This window comes from Mytilus californianus, unplaced genomic scaffold (assembly GCF_021869535.1).
Source record: "Mytilus californianus isolate M0D057914Y unplaced genomic scaffold, xbMytCali1.0.p SCAF_4, whole genome shotgun sequence".
Classification (NCBI taxonomy): domain Eukaryota; kingdom Metazoa; phylum Mollusca; class Bivalvia; order Mytilida; family Mytilidae; genus Mytilus; species Mytilus californianus.
Window position 1 is genome coordinate 20,547,778 of NW_026262690.1, and position 20,365 is coordinate 20,568,142.

At 31.3% G+C, this 20,365-nt stretch overlaps 1 protein-coding gene across 1 annotated transcript in view; it reads left to right on the forward strand.

Moving 5' to 3' along the window:
* The window catches only part of LOC127737651 (inactive tyrosine-protein kinase 7-like), a 109,634-nt gene that overhangs the window by 21,135 nt on the left and 68,134 nt on the right, over positions 1-20,365 (forward strand). The window contains exon 3 of the mRNA XM_052248510.1: positions 19,790-19,925. Within this exon, the coding sequence (XP_052104470.1) occupies positions 19,790-19,925 (136 nt within the window). The remainder of the gene's footprint in view (positions 1-19,789; positions 19,926-20,365) is intronic.

The window sequence follows — 20,365 nt, forward strand, 5'->3', positions numbered from 1 at the left end:
AGATGAGAAATATTTTTCCTCTCTTAAAATAAATTTTTATTATCGACTTTTCTTAGATTTTATTGCAGTTGGGATAAAAGTCTGGAAGTAAATGTTGGCAGCTTGAACTTTACAGTACACAATTAACCTTTGAAGTTAATGAATTGTTCTATCAGTCAGTATATCTGATTTGTTTTCAAGGTTTTATAATTTTAATAATAGATATAGTTTTAAAGTGAAAGTGCTAACAAACAAGGAAGTTAAGTTGAATCATATATTTTGTGGTTGTATTGAGGTATGTTTTTTGAAAAATTAATTTTATTACTTGATATAAACCCTTTACAATTTGAACACTGCTTCTAGAAACAGATGCACTAAACGAAGGCTCCAATGTTAGCTATAAAGTTGTAATCTTTGTGCTCAATGAAAACATTTTTTTATCAAATACTAGTATAGATTTTGAGCTATCATGGATTGAAAATCAGTCTCTTACTTTTTCAAAAGAATTTTTAGGGATATAATAAGAGTTTCTTAACAAGAGCTTGATAGGTTACATGTGCTGGCTGTTGACTTGTTTTCATGATGGGTTCCTTGTGCTGGTTATTGACTTGTTGACATGATAGGTAACAAGTGCTGGCTGTTGACTTGTTTACTTGATGGGTTACATGTGCTGGCTGTTGACTTGTTTACATGATTGGTAACATGTGCTGGCTGTTGACTTGTTTACATGATATGTTACATGTGCTGGCTGTTGACTTGTTTACATGATGGGTTACATGTGCTGGCTGTTGACTTGTTTACATGATGAGCTGGCAGTTTTTGTCTGTGATGCCTGATAGGTTACATGTGCTGGCTGTTGACTTGTTTACATGATGTGTTGGTCGTTTTTGTCTGTGATACCTGATACGTTACATGTGCTGGCTGTTGACTTGTTTACATGATGTGCTGGTCGTTTTTGTCTGTGATACCTGATAGGTTACATGGGCTGGCTGTGTTTGTCTGTGATACCTGATAGGTCACATGTGCTGGCTGTTGACTTGTTTACATAATGTGCTGGCCATTTTTGTTTGTGATACCTGATATGTTACATGTGCTGGCTGTTGACTTGTTAACATAATGTGCTGGCCATTTTTGTCTGTGATAACTGATAGGTTTAATGTGGTGGCTGTTTTGATTTGTGGTACTGTGGATTTTGTTATTATTTGTGGGATACCAATTTTGATGGATTTTGTTGGTACAGGTATACATTTTCTATGGGCTTGATTGCAGACCATTAAATTCAAATATCAATGAAAATATGATTTTTCTTTAATACACAAAAAGTTGTATTCACAAAAATAAGTGAATCCATAGTACCTGGTTGGTTACATGTGCTGTCTGTTGACTTGTTTGTCTGATTGGTTACATGTGCTGCCTGTTGACTTGTTTGTCTGATTGGTTACATGTGCTGTCTGTTGACTTGTTTGTCTGATTGGTTACATGTGCTGGCTGTTGACTTGTTTACCTGGTTGGTTACATGTGCTGTCTGTTGACTTGTTTACCTGGTTGGTTACATGTGCTGTCTGTTGACTTGTTTACCTGGTTGGTTACATGTGCTGTCTGTTGACTTGTTTACCTGATCGGTTACATGTGCTGTCTGTTGACTTGTTTGTCTGATTGGTTACATGTGCTGTTTGTTGACTTGTTTACCTGATCAGTTACATGTGCTGTCTGTTGACTTGTTTACCTGATCAGTTACATGTGCTGTCTGTTGACTTGTTTACCTGATCTGTTACATGTGCTGTCTGTTGACTTGTTTACCTGATCTGTTACATGTGCTGTCTGTTGACTTGTTTACCTGATCAGTTACATGTGCTGTCTGTTGACTTGTTTACCTGATCAGTTACATGTGCTGTCTGTTGACTTGTTTACCTGATCTGTTACATGTGCTGTCTGTTGACTTGTTTACCTGATCAGTTACATATGCTGTCTGTTGACTTGTTTACCTGATCAGTTACATGTGCTGTTTGTTGACTTGTTTACCTGATCTGTTACATGTGCTGTCTGTTGTCTTGTTTACCTGATCAGTTACATGTGCTGTCTGTTGACTTGTTTACCTGATCAGTTACATGTGCTGTCTGTTGACTTGTTTACCTGATCTGTTACATGTGCTGTCTATTGACTTGTTTACCTGATCAGTTACATATGCTGTCTGTTGACTTGTTTACCTGATCAGTTACATGTGCTGTCTATTGACTTGTTTACCTGATCTGTTACATGTGCTGGTTGTTTTGGTCTGTGGTAACTGATTGGTTACATGGGCTGGCTGTTTTGTTTTGTGGAATTTGTGGGTTTACATATACTGTCTGATTTCAGTGTTCGGTCTTTTAATGGGTATTAAGGAGTATGTATCTTTTCACATTGTTACTTAGAGATGTTCTTTAAATACATAATTACTATAAATGTAGTTTGAAATTAATGCTGCATTATTCAATTATGAAAACTATACAAATAGAATGTACATCTATATATATATATTACAATGTAGATATCCAGTTCTATTTTCTTCATTGCTATTTTCATTCTTGAAATAAAACGATGTATTAACCCATGGGAAAGATGACATGCATTTAACTTCATCTCGTAAATAAATGACATTAGTGAAAATCCCATGATACTTGTAAATGAAACTAAAACACAAGCAATTGTTTGTTTTTACCCACAAATTACAGATTCCAAATCTAGATAAATTGTAAGAATGTACTTTGTAACCAAGCAGAAGTAGATTAATCTCTTGATCTTTAAAACATCACTTTCTGACCTGTGAAATAAGGAATTTACACCTGTAATTAAATTTGTGACTACCTGTGTTGATGTCACTTTGATGTTACTCCCAGGTGTAATCAGCCTTCTGTCACAGTCAGATTGATTTTATTTGTTGAACATAATTGTATTTTCTTCAAAATTCTCCACAGTAATAAGCCTGTCAGTTAGGTTAATAGTATTCTGGCAACATATAATTTCTAATGTCTTTGTGTAGACACTTTTTTACAAACAAGGTACATTGTTTATTCCATTCTTTTTTAGGGTTCAGTTATTTGTGTAGTGCATTAATATTCAAATATCAATTATTTGTCAATAAAATGATACAACTTTTTAAATAGACACTTCTCAAGCAATTCTCTTCAACTAAAAATTGATTTATTTTTCTAGATTATAATTTGTAAATAATATTTCTTGAACAAATTAATTATGATGCTATAACATACATGCTTTGGTAGGAAAGTATACAAATCAGACAGTTCTTGCCATTGTTTTTTAACATGATGTCTTAGATGGCTGCTTTTAGAATTTATATAAATGTGCATATGCTTATATGTTTTTTATTTACCAGACATAATTTAAGGATGACTTTGAGCTTGTGATAGGAATAGTGAACATTCCATATGTACATCCTTCAACAATGAGCAAAATCCATACCATATAGTAAGCTATAAAAGGCCACGGCTAGCGGCATGACAAAATATAAACCATTCAAAAGAGAAAAACCAACATCTTATCCTGATTGCTAAAATTAATAAACAGGTAATTTGCCCCCAGGTTTTAGGTGGGGTTTGTGATGCTCAATATTTAGTATTCTGGGTAGTGTTTGTTATTGTTGTATGTTTTTTTTCATCAGAGCTTGGCATATTACATAGTCCCCTGTTTATTGTTGTATGTTTTTTCATCAGAGCTTGGCATATTACATAGTCCCCTGTTTATTGTTGTATGTTTTTTCATCAGAGCTTGGCATATTACATAGTCCCCTGTTTATTGTTGTATGTTTTTTCATCAGAGCTTGGCATATTACATAGTCCCCTGTTTATTGTTGTATGTTTTTTTCATCAGAGCTTGGCATATTACATAGTCCCTTGTTTATTGTTGTATGTTTTTTTCATCAGAGCTTGGCATATTTCATAGTCCCCTGTTTATTGTTGTTTGTTTTTTCATCAGAGCTTGGCATATTACATAGTCCCCTGTTTATTGTAGCAGATTGATTGTTGTCACTGATGTATAATAGCCAGTGTCTTTTAAAAAGTGTACACATAATGTAATAATAAGTACATGTATCAGTGATTAAGTATTGTCCTGTTGGGCATTATAAATGGAATCAAAGTTCTGTATAGAATCTTGCAAAATTAACAAAAATTCAGTTATTTTTTATGTTCATTTAAATAAAAATAAGTGACTTTCGTTTTAAAATAGTGTAAGTGAAATTTTTTAAATCTTCACATGCAGACATTAAGCTTAAAGGCTAATCTCTTGACACTTTTTCAGCATATTATAAGTGAAATAATTAAAAAGACATTAATAACCTTCTAAACAGACATTTAATCATCACAGAATATCAAAAGGTGTCATAATTCATAAATCATGTTATAGATATATTAAAGTTCTTCAAAGAAAAATTAAAAAATTAAAAAGTTAAAAAAAAATGAATCGAATTACACTAATTTGACATGAGGAGAGTTTATTTGGATTACAAATATTCCTTTTTATAATATATTTATATAAAGTTATTGAATGAGCTTGTATTTAATATTTAATTATTAAAATGTGTTTAAATAAGGACAAGCAATAAACAAATAGATTTAGAGGAATTAAAAGTCATAAGACTAAGAACTACCTCTGTATGTCAGGAAATGAGGGGTATATATATATATCAATGTGAACGCAAAATTTATTTGAATTATATCTGTGTTTTGATATCACAATACAATTTTTTCCCTTCAATATTTTTCAAAAACATGTAATTCATTGTTCTAAAACTGATTCAATTGCTGGCAAGACATTTCAGGGTTAGGCTCAGTGTGATGGTTTCAGTAAGAAATATAGATATTACTACATTAATTTGGCAGTGCAAGATGAGAAGAACATCTCCTACACCAAATGGTAAGGTGTCTTGTCACTAAGATCAAGGCTTAGTCAAACCTGAAATTAATAGAAATCTTACACAGGATGTCACAGACTTGCACAATCAGTATGGTTTGCATGGCTGATTTTTAAAAGACAACATTGATTAAAATTAGGAAGTAACTTCTCTTTGATGTGATGTCATAATTTTAAGTGTACTCAGGGGCAGTTCCAGCCATTTTTAAAAGGGGGGTTCCCAACCCAGGATAAAGGGGGGGTTCCAACTATATGTCCCCATTCAAATGCATTGCAACCCCCGGAACCCCCCCCCCCCCCCCCCCCCCCCCCCCCGATCCGCCACTGGTACTTCAACGGAAAACCATGCACCCTTAAATCTATTAAGTTAAGACTTCTGTATCCATGAGGTTAAAAATAATCATATACATACAGTACTGATCTAATACTGGCAAATGATACATGTATATAGGGAAAAAACTGAAAGAAGATGTTATATGTAACATGTCATTTACCGTTATAGAAAAATAAATGCGTAAAAAAAACATAAAAAAAAGTGATAAACTCATCTTTCTTGCAAAAATACATCAGATTCTGTGTATTTGTCAATGAGTGAAAAAAATGATGTTGTAATAATGAAAAGCTTGTGAAGTTTAGCTTTATGCTATCAACCTGAGTGTGATTTACAACATTCTATATGTATAGTAAACAATGATTTAGGATAGACAGTTCAGCACAGGCAACTTCTCCTTATGTCTGCCATTGTCTTTATAGCTATAGTCATCTCTCTCACCAGATTTTTCTTGTGATAATCACAAAAATCTTAGTTTCCAGGTGATGCAACTGCCGGAAGTGTTGAAACACAAGACAGAAAGGATGTACAGAAACATCATTTTGTAGTTGGCAGGCATTGTCCAAGATCATGGTTTATGAGTTATATAAGATGCCATCCTCTGATTTAAATTTGAGTAATGAATATTCAGTTGTTTGATTAAACTATTTATCTCACTTAGGTTCATTTCCATAGCATTTGTCTGTTTTTTTAACCAAATGTCAGATTTATTATCCTGTAGTTCCCCATATGTATCAGCAAAATCTATTACTCAGTTATTATAACCAACAGTTTTCTCTTTGCTTGTCTTCTCTGTCAGTAAACATTGGTTCAGTAACCAGTGAAATGTAACTTTTTGGTCCAGATGATACTCAAAGGGCTGGAGCAAGGAAACACAAATTTGGGAGGCTGTAGCAACCAAATAAAAAAAAGGTTGATTAATTCTCTGGCCATATTGTTTAGTTTAATTTGTTAAAGATCTTTCTTTGAAATATAAGTTATGAAAACAAAATTGATCAGGTGGAATCCCAGTAAATTTAAAGTTAAAAATTGCTCATATGGAATCTCAGTAAATCTAAAGATAAAGTTTGCTCAGGTGGAATCCCAGTAAATCTAAAGATAAAGTTTGTCCAGGTAGAATCCAAGTAAATCTCAAGGTAAAGTTTGCTCAGGTGGAATCCAAGTAAATCTAAAGGTAAAGTTTGTCCAGGTAGAATCCAAGTAAATCTAAAGGTAAAGTTTGCTCAGGTGGAATCCAAGTAAATCTAAAGGTAAAGTTTGTCTAGGTGGAATCCAAGTAAATCTAAAGGTAAAGTTTGCTCAGGTGGAATCCAAGTAAATCTAAAGGTAAAGTTTGTCCAGGTGGAATCCAAGTAAATCTCAAGGTAAAGTTTGTCCAGGTGGAATCCAAGTAAATCTCAAGGTAAAGTTTGTCCAGGTAGAATCCAAGTAAAACTCAAGGTAAAGTTTGCTCAGGTGGAATCCAAGTAAATCTAAAGGTAAAGTTTGTCCAGGTGGAATCCAAGTAAATCTCAAGGTAAAGTTTGCTCAGGTAGAATCCAAGTAAATCTCAAGGTAAAGTTTGTCCAGGTGGAATCCAAGTAAATCTAAAGGTAAAGTTTGCTCAGGTGGAATCCCAGTTAATCTAAGATGAAATCCCAGTAAAGTTTGCTCAGGTTGAAATTCCCAGTAAATCTAAAGTTTGCTCAAGTAGAATCCCAGTAAATCTAAAGGTAAAATTTGATCAGGTGGATCCCAGTAAATCTAAAGGTAAAATTTGATCAGGTGGATCCCAGTAAATCTAAAGGTAAAATTTGATCAGGTGGAATCCCAGTAAATTTATAGTAAAGTTTGCTCAGGTGGAATCCTAGTAAATCTTAAGTAAAAGTCATCTGAAGCGTCTTAGCTGTTGCACATAAGCAATATTGGTGTCAACAAAAGTTCCAATTCCAATTTACCTAACCGATCAACCAGGCAGTGGCAAGACAATAATAGATAACAGGTGTATCAGTATTGTTGTAAAAGTTTTGAAGCTAAATGGGGTAAATTTTGGAAAATGTAATCATGCTACATAGACAGAGAATTCACTTTGCGAGTATAAATAAATAAGAATGAATGCTCTTTCAAAATAAAAGTCCTTTGTCACATAGGGTCTCCTAAAATTACTTATATTTTTCGTTAAAGTATACAACAGCTGCATTGTGAAGTTTAACTACTAAAAATACCTAGTAGTTAACATGTAATTGATTTTTGATGTAAGTAAACATGGTGCAATGTATTATGGTTAGAAATAACAATGGAAAATGCTGTGCTCCACTCTTCCCATGATAAGTGGTTATAGTCTGAAAGAGAATAAAGTGACTACTTGGAAAGTATTAATGAAGAATAATTGATTCATTATGATAAAAACTTTGTTGAGATGACATTGACATTTTATCAATAATATATTATGGTTATTATAACTTGATAAAATGTTTGTTTGGAATACTATTTTTGGTAGTTTTCCTACCAGTATCTTAATGTGGGGTTAATCAAACCTTTTAAAATGAAACGCTCTTAATTGTTCAGGCTAAACATTTTCGATTAAGTAAATGCATTTTATTGAATAAATGTATAAATCATCAGTAATGATAAATTGAATTTTAACTGTGTTGCTATGTTACTAGGAAAGACAAAAATTTTTATTTGAACATGTTTACTGAAAGTGTTGACATGCGGAAGTGCATGCTGAACTATTATTGATAATTGATAATTAAAGTGCTGATGAAAATATTAATTGCACCTGTGTTTTTTTATGTAGAAAACTCCAATTTGCAATGCACAACCCTGCATATTTAAAAAAAAAAATATGTTTGCAACCAGAACATTACTTCAAGGAAGAAAAGTTACAACATCTGGTTTTCTTATGTTAAGATGCAAACCATAATGCAATCATAAATGGCTTCAGAAAAATGTATTCTAGGATTCAAGTTCAAAGTTCTGTTGGGATACAAAGATATATACACTATTTCATAATTCACAGACAATTATGTAGAAATTTATAGTGATTCAGTCTTAATTTTTTTCATCTGTCTCTTTAAAGGAGTTACATGTAGCAGAAATCACACCATTAAAACCTTCAATTGTATAAAAAAGGAGAAGGAATGATTTCTTTTTAACTATTAACACCATGATGTTGTTAAATGTAATTGGATATCCCACATTTACCATGCTTTACCATAAAATATTAAGTAATAGAAGTATAATAGGCAGCATATATAAACTGCTTACAATGAAATACTTTGTTGTTACAAGCATACAGATGTTAGATAAAAAGAGGACATTGAAATAGTGAAGATACTTTTTTTAACACAAAATTATAAAAGACGGAGGACTTTCACTCACTCACCCACTGGGGTCCATGTGTGAACTGGCGATGAGTAGAGCTTGACTTTGGAATGGATTATACTAAGACTGCATGACTGCTAGTTCAATGTATGAATGGTTTGTTTCTTTTATTTAAAACTTTCAGTACAAAAAGTATACCAAGGATGTTCTGAAAATGGATTTTGTTAATCAGAAAAATCAGTTGTCACAAAAATAACCAAGAATATGAAGTGTCAATGGCATATCAAAACTACCTGTTATTAGGATCTAAATCTTTGTCGACTTAAAGTAATCCAATATGCCTTGCATTTTATTCTGTTAAATGTCATATTGCTGTATTGGGAATAGGTTGAATGTACTAAAGAAGAGGTATTAGCAGAGATGTGTAAAAATTGACAAATTGGCATGAAATTGACATATAATATAGGTTTATCAAACCCCACAGTACAATTTTTTAGTCATAAACAATTGTAACCTGACACTTTACACCACACAGTATGATAATGGATTAAAAGCAAGAAATCTAGAACAACATATTTGCTACAACTATGAAAGTACTATATAGTATATTCATAGTACTAGTGAGTACTTCAATGATACAACAGATAATTGTGTTTTAATGGACAGTTTGACCTGACTGTTTGGCACCCTCTGAATTTATCTTCTGAAATTTTTTGGGGTCTTTTTTGTTTAACTCTCAATTTTAAATATATTGCTTAGTATGTGTTAACATCATGATATATAAATGTAGATGTTCAAATTATGAGAGATATATGTATGTTACTGATGCAAGTTTTTGCATATTTCATTAAAGATCTATACAGATTGGTTATTGCTATTTTACAATCCAATATGGCAGAAGACATCTGAACTACCTGAAGAGATTTCTTTTTGTTTTTTATGTTGTTGAGTTGCTGCCAGCCATTGAAATTTCTCTACCCCTCATCTCTTTTGATTCACATGTACAACAGAGAGAGAGAGAGCAATAAACAGATTGATTTCAATAAGAATGTTTGTATGATGAAATCTTGGGGTAAAGTATATCAAGCACTTTTATATTTTACAGAACATTTAAACAGTTAAAAGTATGAATAAGGTTTAACAAATAATTATCATCTGATATGCCACAATTTTTTAAATGTGGATTGGTAAATTTAATTGAATATCATGACATTTATTTAAAAGACAGGATATTGACTCTGGGGCATGAAGTCTTGACAGGCAGTGTTTAGGCGTGGGAGCTTATTTTCATTCCATTCTAATACTGATATTTATAAATTTATAAATTTTACATTTAGTTCAGTTGAGATGAGAAGTACTATGTTTCTCTTTCACAAACATGACTGAATATTGAACAAAAACACATGACACTTGAAGAATTGATGAACTTGTTTAGACCAAGTAGGTTGGGCTTACACCTGGACCGTGTGAGATTTTCAGGACAGTATCTCCGTGTTAATCAATTTATTGTTATTAAACCTCACAACACATTTATTAAACCTATTTAGCTATGAAAATACATTGATTAACAAGTTTAAAGCACTTTAAAATTTATGAAAAAATTATCTGTCTTAGCAGGGGGAATATGCTTTTACACAATGGTGACTTCCTTTTAATGGATTTTTTAAATAATAATGCTAGCATAAATTTATTATGATAGCAATAAATTGAAAACAGTCAAAAATATATTAACTCAAGGGTTTAGCACTTGATGAAATTAAGCTCTCTATTGACCTGCCATTGTAATGCTTTTCAAATGACTCTGTTGGAAACTTTATAGATTTTTACAGAATTTTACTAGCCCTGACTGTGTTGCTTTAGAGTTCTACATTATTGTTATATTGGTGTATCATCTTGCCAGTGGTTTCATGATATAAACATACATGTAGATATGGTATTATATCAAATAGAGTTATTTCTATAAGAAAAATCTTTGTTTAAAACAAGCAAATTAGATTTTACCAATTCAAAAACTTAACTTAGACATTTTCTTACCAAAATACGAATAGATGGGCTTTTTTTTATATAACCCAATGTGTAACCATCAAATATTAACTCTTTATTTTTGTTTGCCACTTTAGAAATTTTTGTACTGTGCAAGGTTAGAGGTCATTTAATTTATTTTGACATTTTGCTTTTAGAATACTGTAGCAAATTCTGACTTTATCACAAACCAGCCTTCATCATAGCAACTTGTTTCAGATCTTAAAACAATGGGAAAAAAAAGTGGTATGTCTGAGTAATTTAAGAGACAAAAAATGATCTAAACTGCCAAGAACAATTGAATTTTATGAAACGATCCAAAATACAGGAACTTCATGACAGTCTTTTTATCAAAAGAAGCCTTAACACAAGAGCCTACAGGTGTGCCCTTCGTTACCCAAAAGGTCATTGTGTCCAGAAAGATTTAATAATAAATCTGTTTGATGAAATCAATCTCACCCAGATAGAAAACAAGCACTTTATACTGTATAAACAAGGTGAAATGAATAACTCTGGACATGCCTTTATCGTTGACCAGCACTGGGTAATTCTATCCCCTTTGTGAAGTGCAGATAGATAAAGCTACTGGCATCTGTCTTGTGTTGCCATCCATTCATGTGTTGTAGTCATGATTTTATGAAGTTTAAGGTGGAAAAAGATTATTATAGGATTATGAAACCTCTGTTTATTTCTGTTGATATCCCCTTGTTTTGTTGATCGGAACAGTTAATCAAATTTTAAGGGTTGAAAAAGATCAACTACTGACTTAGCTATGTTTTTAGTCAATCTTCCATTGACCTTGGCAGCCTATTTTGATTTGAAAAAAAAGAATTACAATGTTAGAAATTGTTAGAGAAATTTTAATTTACACTTCAAGTTTTTTAGTTTTTAAAGAGTTTATTTCTACAGAAATCTGATAAATTCAAGTAACAGTGAGGGTCTCTTGTTGGTGTCTTTGTATCTCTGAATGTCTGATTTTGTGATTGATTTTATTCAGACATATTGGTACTCAACTTAATTTCATGATACTGAAAAAAATGATGAATTTAGGTTTTGATTGATTTAAAAGTACAAAAGTGCACAAGTACTTGTTATTGATATACTTAAAATCCTGATTAAAATGTTAGAAATCAAAGATAGAGATATAGGTGAACTAATTTTTTGGAAACATGTGGATTTCATCAGTGTCATCATTAAAAATATATCTTTCTAAATTTCTGATCAGTTCTGATTTTAATTTAAAAATGATGAGCACAATCATTAGTTGAAAAGATAGCATTAATGTAAGGTTACAGTAAATTATGCCATACTTAATTTGAATTGATCTTGTTTGGTATTTCAAAACAATTGACAGAACTTGCTATGGCTTAAAAACAGAAGTGACCTTATAACAAACTAAGAATGGACTCCTTGATGAATAGATATAAGAAGATGTGGTATGAGTGCCAATGAGACAACTCTCCATCCAAATCACAATTCGTCAAAGTATACCATTATAGGTCAAAGTACAGTCTTCAACACGCAGCCTTGTCTCACACCGAACAGCAAACTATAAAAGGCCCCAAAATGACTAGTGTAAAACAATTCAAACAGGAAAACCAACAGTCTAATCTATATAGAAAACAAGAAAGTGAGAAACACTTATGAACCACATCAACAAACAACAACCACTGAACATCAGTTTCCAGACTTAGGACAGGTGCAAACAAATGCAGCCGGTTTAACATTTTAATAGGCGCCAACCTTCACCCTATCTGAAACAATAGTGTAACATCACAAAACAGTGCCCTAAAGTTGTTTACATCCTTGTCATTTGTTCTCTCACATTGACAATCATATCTCCTTATTTATATCTATTGCTTTTGAAGGGTAAAAATAGTTCCTTCAATATGGAACATGATGATAAAAATCTTATGTTTTAAAAGTTCGATACAGTTGAAAAAGTAGACGGGTTTATTAGAGGTACTGTAAATTCAGAAATTAATGCATGCATTTATTATTGCGATTTAGAAAAAATCTGCATACAGATCTATGTTTCAATTATCAGAATGCGAGTTCTTATTACTGTGATACTCATCCATTCGCATTATTCGCATTGATAAAAACCTCGCAATAATTTCTGAATTTACAGTAATGTTTTGACCATAAAGTTTTAAAAATATTTGTAAGTTAACAAATTGACAATGTGCTTTTGATTCTGAACAGGTCAAGTGAAATTAATTTGAACTATACTGTTGACATCATTCTGTAATCTTCAAATTATTGTGAATGTATAATATACATTATAACTTACTGTTGATATAAAAAAAAAAATGTTATTGAACTTTTTTTATGATATTTTCAGCAATCAGCAGTTCAGTTAAATAACTAATTCAGCACAATATTATGAGATTTAAGAACACGGACAGTCAATTTCATGTTTTATTGTTCATAAAGGACAAATCTAAAGTCCTTCATTAACGAAAATAAAACTGCAAACCAAAATGACTCTATTTACACTATTTAAAGAAATAATCCCATGTGGACTATATTTTGCTGTCATTTTATTATTTCTAGTGACATTTTCAACTATACTTGTTTTAGTGTCTCCATTAACATCTCAGCACTATAAATGTTCAATAATCATCATGATCTCAGATTGTGGCGATGATAAAATTTGTCCTGTTAATTTACTTCTAAAATGGTTACAAAGTAAAACATTGGTTGACACTGGTCTCCGGCAGATGTTGTGTCCTAGCGCTGTGAATGAAACGTAATAGAGATTGATTGGATTATCGAGGATAACTCTAGGGATTTTTTAACCTTGTCACTTAAGTATTGGTTGTTAGGTACCCAGATTTTATTGTTTACTCTGTGTTCTTTTGGACATTGGTTTGAATATAAAGCAGGCTATTGTCCGTCAACTATTGCTGATTATGATTGACTGATTATTATGGTGATTTAATGGGTTTTCTGACCATACCGGTGTCAAGTTTCTAATTTTCAGATTAAAAAATTATTGGATACGATTTTTGACAAGCAGATATTGTGTTGTACTGGAACAAAGCTCTCAGAAAATGTTAACATGTCTGGAGTGACTTCATTCTATTACAAATTAAACAATAAACGTCCTTATAAATATATCATCATAAATACAATATTGGTTGAGGAAAATATGAGCATGTCTAAAATTGTTAGATATAAACTTCAAATTAAAGATAAACACAGTTGAATTATTGAAGAGAGGATATATTCAGTTAATGAATGACAGTAGAAAAGTATATACAGTAAATTTAAATGTTAGTAAACAGGTTGACCTACATAACTTCTACACATCTCCCCCCCCCCCCCCTCCAAAAAAAAAAAATTTAAACAAGCAAAAAACTAGAAATTGAAAATTATAAACTTGAACTGTTATAATAATTTTCTTTTGCTATCAGCTGTAACAAAAGTATCTATAATATCATGTTAATGACCATCTATTGTTGCATCAATATTACTGCATATTTTTATATGATATATTTGCTACAGTGCTATTCTGTTTTCATGGCCAATTGTATATCCTCAGGTCTGATAATTTTTTAAGTCTTCATTTTTTTTAAGATAATGTTAAATGAACAGTTGCTAGGACGAAATAAATTAGCGTCCAGCATAACTTTTAGATTATGTACATGTTCTTGTATTTTATACTTCTCAATCTCCATCAATACATATATATCACTGAAATAGCAGGAACAATATTACATCTATGTAGATTTTGTTTATAAAACAGAAAAATATGCATCTGATTGATCAATGTTTTGATTTGAGATAAATTCCAATAGTTTTGTCTTTTTGTCAAAGAGAAAATGTGTAAAACTTCAAAACGCTTTTACTTTAACTAACTAATTTACTTTTGAACATTAAATTTGAGATGATAAATGATTATTGTCAAGCAGAATGCAATCTGAAAATGACGCATTGGTATTCTGTAAATCGGCAGTAACTTTTCCATGCATCACATCCAAAACACCCATCAAATGTAAAAACTCATGTCTAAATTGTTTTATAAAAGAAAGCAGTTAGTGCTTTTCATGGAACATTGCCTTTGCTTGTTAAAACTAAATTTTGCATTAGTTTTTTGTCATCAATTTATTGCAAGGCATTTGTTGGTGGGCCAAAACTGATTTTTTTGTTTTGCTCTTCTCTAATGTTTATTGAGGGATTAAACATACATTTGTTATTAAACTTAATGTCCTTTGGTCTGACATTACAAGTCTATTAATTTGATTAACTTAAAAATGATTTATCAATATTGTCTTTGACTATGAAAAAAGGTTATCATTATTTTTGGAATTTTCTGCTGAAGTAGTACAAAAGGACAGCACTAGACATTTAAAGCATTTTTAAATAGCAGAGAGGACAGAAAAATGTAAAATATCTTGAGGTGAGAGACAAAGTAAAAGTAATTATGCTAGGTTCATCCTCATTATTCCACAAGCTGTGTGGTATTTTATAAGAACATATTTTACATATCAAAACTGAAAATGAGTCTGAAAGGTGGAAATCTGAATAATTATTTTTTAGTTTTAAATCAGTATTTTCTCTCATCTTGTCAAAGAAAATTTACGACTTTGACATTTGAGTTTTTTTGACTGATGATGTTGTAACTTCACCATAGTGGTTGATATTTTGACAGATAGTAAGCAGAGTTGTGTACAAATTTTCAGCAGCAGGAAGTCTATGCCCCAGTCAGCGATCTGTTGGGAGATAAAACGGGGACATAAAACAGATGGCAACATTTTAATATGCTTTTTACTGTAATTTTATTGAAATGATGCAGGCTAAACAGTCCTCTTTTATTGCTAGATAATTTGAACATATTTCACTACTTCATGAAAAAATGAAAAAGTTAATTGTGCTAGTGAAATTGTGTAAGATAGGGTGATAATTCATAGAATAGTTGTAGGGGGAACTTTTAAAACCAACAGAAAATGCTTTTGTAAAATATTTTAAGATTTTATTTAAAGTTTTTATTTAGACTCATAAAAAGTAATATGGACAGTTGACAGCCCTATGATTAGGAAAATATACAAATAATAGATGAGATATGTTTCTTCCATTGTACAGTCTCATAGGTCTCTGTCAATCTCTGCACATTAAAGCATAACATTAAAGCACACTACTTTATGCTAAATTTTCTTTGGTGTGACATTTTGAAATATCTTTGTTGCAATAGATAATTAATTAACTGATGAAAGCAACAGCCATTTAGAATTCTCTTCTAACTTGCATAGACAAAAGAGCCAATGAAAATGTTATCCCAATGCCATGCTTCAGCCCACCAGATTAGGCTCACCAGAGTATGAAAAACCTGTTCTAATTTTTTGAATCAGAGTTTTTAAAGAATCCCCTTCAGGACTCTACCTTGCCTATTCAACGGATTTAAGCTTGATGGAAGTGCCTTAAATGAGTTGTACGGAAAAATACTATAAATTATTTATGCGTATTAACTATAACTGAATCTGCTAAGTTGCATAATTGTGTTTACAGCAATTTGATAATGTATTGTTAAAAGATAGAAAGTCATGAATGAGGTAAAACTCTTTTAATTGTAAAGATACTTGATTAGGCTGGGTGTAAAATTGAAATGAGGGGAAATGTGAGATAAAATGGCCATTAACTTAGTCTATCTAATCTGTTTTGATTGATTGCTATAGCATGTCATAACATTAACAGTTAGAATGTGCAAGATTTTATACAATGTTGTTAAAAAAACCCTCATAAATTCAACATGCTTTATAGAACTCGACATGCAGAAAATTATTGTTGACGTGATATTAATTCAAATTAGAGTGGCAATATTCTATGGTCTAATTTCTTTTACAGCACCTTTACTTGCAGAATATGTTAGCTGTTATGGCTAGTACTCTGGCATTTAAAAATCAGAAGTTTCAGTTCTAACAAATATACTATTTGAATAATAATGGTTTCCTTCCCTATTCCTTTTTGTTTCCTTATTAGCCAATAAGTGACAGTTTAAAGCAATACAGTACAGTTCACCTGAAACTATTCCCCCATTTATCAGTCTTCATAATAGCTGTCACAATAGACTGTTGCCACCAAGGGAGATAATTATCACCTAGGTATATTACTTTTTTGTTGTCCAGCATGGCTGTTTAGCCATCAGATTGATTTGAGCTGATTTATGGCCATCAGATGTTCCTAAAGCTATTGTGTGTGATTTCTTTATAGTTCATTTAGATGTCCTTTCCACGATTCTTTATGTTAGTAAGGTGATCATTAGAGGTAAAATATCGTTGATGTAGGTAAACAACTCTGTTACAATGTATTAAATAAGAAAGTCCCAAGTTAGTTTAATGTCCTAAATAATCTGGGCGGATCCAGAATTTTTGAAAGGGGGGTGTAATTCCATATAAAGTTATATATTCCGAAAAAAATTTGGATGATTTTATGCTTAAAATCATATCAATCTTGAAAAACAGGATATAATAATTTGTTTAGGCAATCAAAGGGAGGTGTATGCCCTCTTTGCCTTTGTATTCATTTGTTTCAGCATCTATAAAAAAGACAGAAACACCATTTTTTCTAAAAATAAGTTCAATTTGATATGAAAAAAAAGAAAGATATTGAAGTTTTTTTTTAGAAAAAAAATGCACTATCATGTTAGTGTACAAAGTTTAGCTCATCTTACTTAAAGTACCAATCTCATTTTCCCTTTCATGGTGAAATTGATATGTTTTGTATGTGTCAGTAAGTAAAAAATTCCTTCAAAATCAGGAAACGTTATGAAAAGGTAAGAACACCCCTTAACAAATGGCAAAGTAGTAATAACTTAAACCCATCTTGGGATGAAAAGCCGTCAATAAATAATGGCAGGCTTGCATGACAAGCCAACTTGTTAGATAGCCATTTTTAGATAAAATTGTACATAATATACATGTCAGCGATACTATAACCTGCTATTATAATAGAACTGTTACAAGATTTCACAGAAGATTAACTCCTTCGGAAGACATTTGACCTCCAATTGTTGGATACGTAAATTATACCTTTTGTGGTCCTTTTTAGATTGAAAAAAAATCTAGATATCATTTCCGACAAAAAAGACTTTTGAAGATCATAAATCTGAAACTGATTACAGAGATACAGATGTACTTTAACATGTATCATGTACATGAAATTTTCTGAAGGAGTTTGTAGCGATGATTTATATGTTTTAAGTCTGATGCAGCATTGAAATAGATATTATTCTACAAATTATATGGTTGTTTTTTTACTTGTCTTCATTTTGATTGTTATATAACCAATAAAGGATTGGCAATGCAGTTAAAAAGATAGGCAAAGTTACCCAGTTTAATTGTCAGCTGAAATTAGTCTGCATATGGTATTTCATTGTTTTTGGTTGATATGTACAAATTTATTCATTTATATGCAACAAACTCTTCAATTTTTTCTATTTTATTTTATCACAAAAAATTCTATCAGGAATTTTCTTGTTGCAAGAAATGATACAATGTAACAGTGTGAATAAGTTGCTCCACAAATTACATTTATACAGAATGTATATAGGGATAAATGAGAAAATTGGATTAAATTTTCCATTGAAAAGCTTTTCATTTTTCAAATTAAAAAATGGTCATTTAGAAACATTTTTAAAGGTTATCTACCCTGATCTGTTATTAGGTGATCTAAGTAATCATTGGTGCCTGACAGTACCTTTGGATATTGTCTGCCAACACATTACAGAGATAAGTATAGATAATGGTCTATTGCATTTAGAAGGTGACAAAGGTCACTTGAATTGAAAGGATTAAAGGGGACAGCCACAGGAACATGTTATTAAGAACAATGAACTGAATGATTGATGGTTGACTCATTTGGGATAAGCAGAATAAGGGAATAAGTAGTCTTTTGCAAGGATAAAAAGTCAAAGTCAAAGATTTTATTGATATAAAATCCAAAATATGGATTGTCATCAACACACAAAGAACAATCATTAAACATTACTATCAATTAGGATATGTTAGACTGTATATCGGTCAATTCAGATGCTTATATTAACCTTACATGCAAATTAATTTAATATACTGAAATATATATTAGTTATAGCACTGAAATGCAAGACACCTTTACATAAAACACTTGTTCCCTAATTACTTGTAAAATATCTTGTTATCTTGGATTGTGCTAATTCTTGCTTCAGCTTGTAGGCTTAACAACAAGTGTTGTATGGTCAATTAGAAAGTAAAAAATGTAGGGAGCTGTCAATCAGCTGACAGTTTACAAGTTGTAATAAGGAAGTCAATAATGAAGAATGGCAAACAGTTGTCTTAAGCATTGGTTAAAGTGATAGATGACTGGACAAGCCAAACAACTTACCACCTAAAAGTACAGATTTATGTAAAATTGCTCTATAATATTGATCTTAAATAAAAATCTTAATTGTGAAATATTTTGGATTCATTATTATATATGTGAGGTACTAATTTTTATGGATTTTGTGGGTACAGGTGAATTGTGTTTAACAATACCGAAATTTCCTATAGGATAGTGTGTAGAATTTGTCAGAATCACAAAATCCATTATCCAAGAATGCAATTTTTTTATCAGTCCTTGGAAATTGATATACTTAAAAAAATGATTACCGGTTATCAAAAGTACAAAAAACATGAAGCAAACAAAAACTTTATCCTAAAAAAATCAGCTAAGCAATTTCAAGTGAACATGAATACTTTTTCTCTTCTTTAGTTTAAATGCATTGCTGCAAGATTTAAAAAAAAAATCACTGATTTTGATTGATGGTAGTTTATATACCCTAGCTGTTAAAGATTACAGCAGTTTATACATTCAAGGTAATTGTTGATTGAAAATCTGCACATGCTTGGATCTATGTCAGATATCTGTTGAAAATTCAACTGTTCTTCTGTTTTTGTTTAAGAATTTAGATTTTTGTAGATGTAGTATATTTTCTTTTCAAAATTATCACTACTGTTGAGACCAAGTGAAAATGGGTTTTTGACAGAATGGTGTTTTATACAGCAGGTGTATTGAACATTTGATTCCTTTTTTTTATCCAAGACAAATAGATATTGTTATTGTCTGGAAAGTATAAGAAGTCATATAACTGTACTTTAAACTATTTTCCATTCAGATTTATCTGTAGAACAAATAATCGGTGGTAGAATTACATACAGCATTAAAAGCACCTGCAAGTTTATACGTGATAATATGTGGAAATAAAATTATATTTTCTCGTTACAGGGATTGATCAAAAAGCAACTGTAGAATTAAAGAGACCAAAGAAAGAGAATATAACATTAGGATCCGAAATACTTTTAAAATGTCAGATTACTGGAAATCCTGAGCCTACCTTTCTGTGGTACCATAACAAATTCAGGTAAACAGGGAATTAAAAAATTGTTGCAAGCATTTATCATTACAATTTTGACATGACCAACCAAAATTAGAGATTAATTATTGAGATTTCAGGAAATTCTGCATACAGATATCAGAATGTGAGTTCTTATTATTGCAATACTCACCCTGTCCATTATTTGCAATAATGAAAACCTTGCAATAATTTCTGAATTTACAGTAGTTCAAATAGATTAAATGTACTTTTGTACATAAAAATTGTCAAAACCCATGAAAAATCTTAACCTAGAAAAAAAGCCTAATGAATTCAGGAAAATGAATGTCAACTTACCTGAATTTTGAAGTGTTTTCTGTCGGATTACAGAAGAACGAACTTGATGCATGTGCCCTCTAGATATCAGGAAGCTGCAAGATATAATCAGATTAAATTGCAATTAATTTTATGACATGATTGCATTTTCA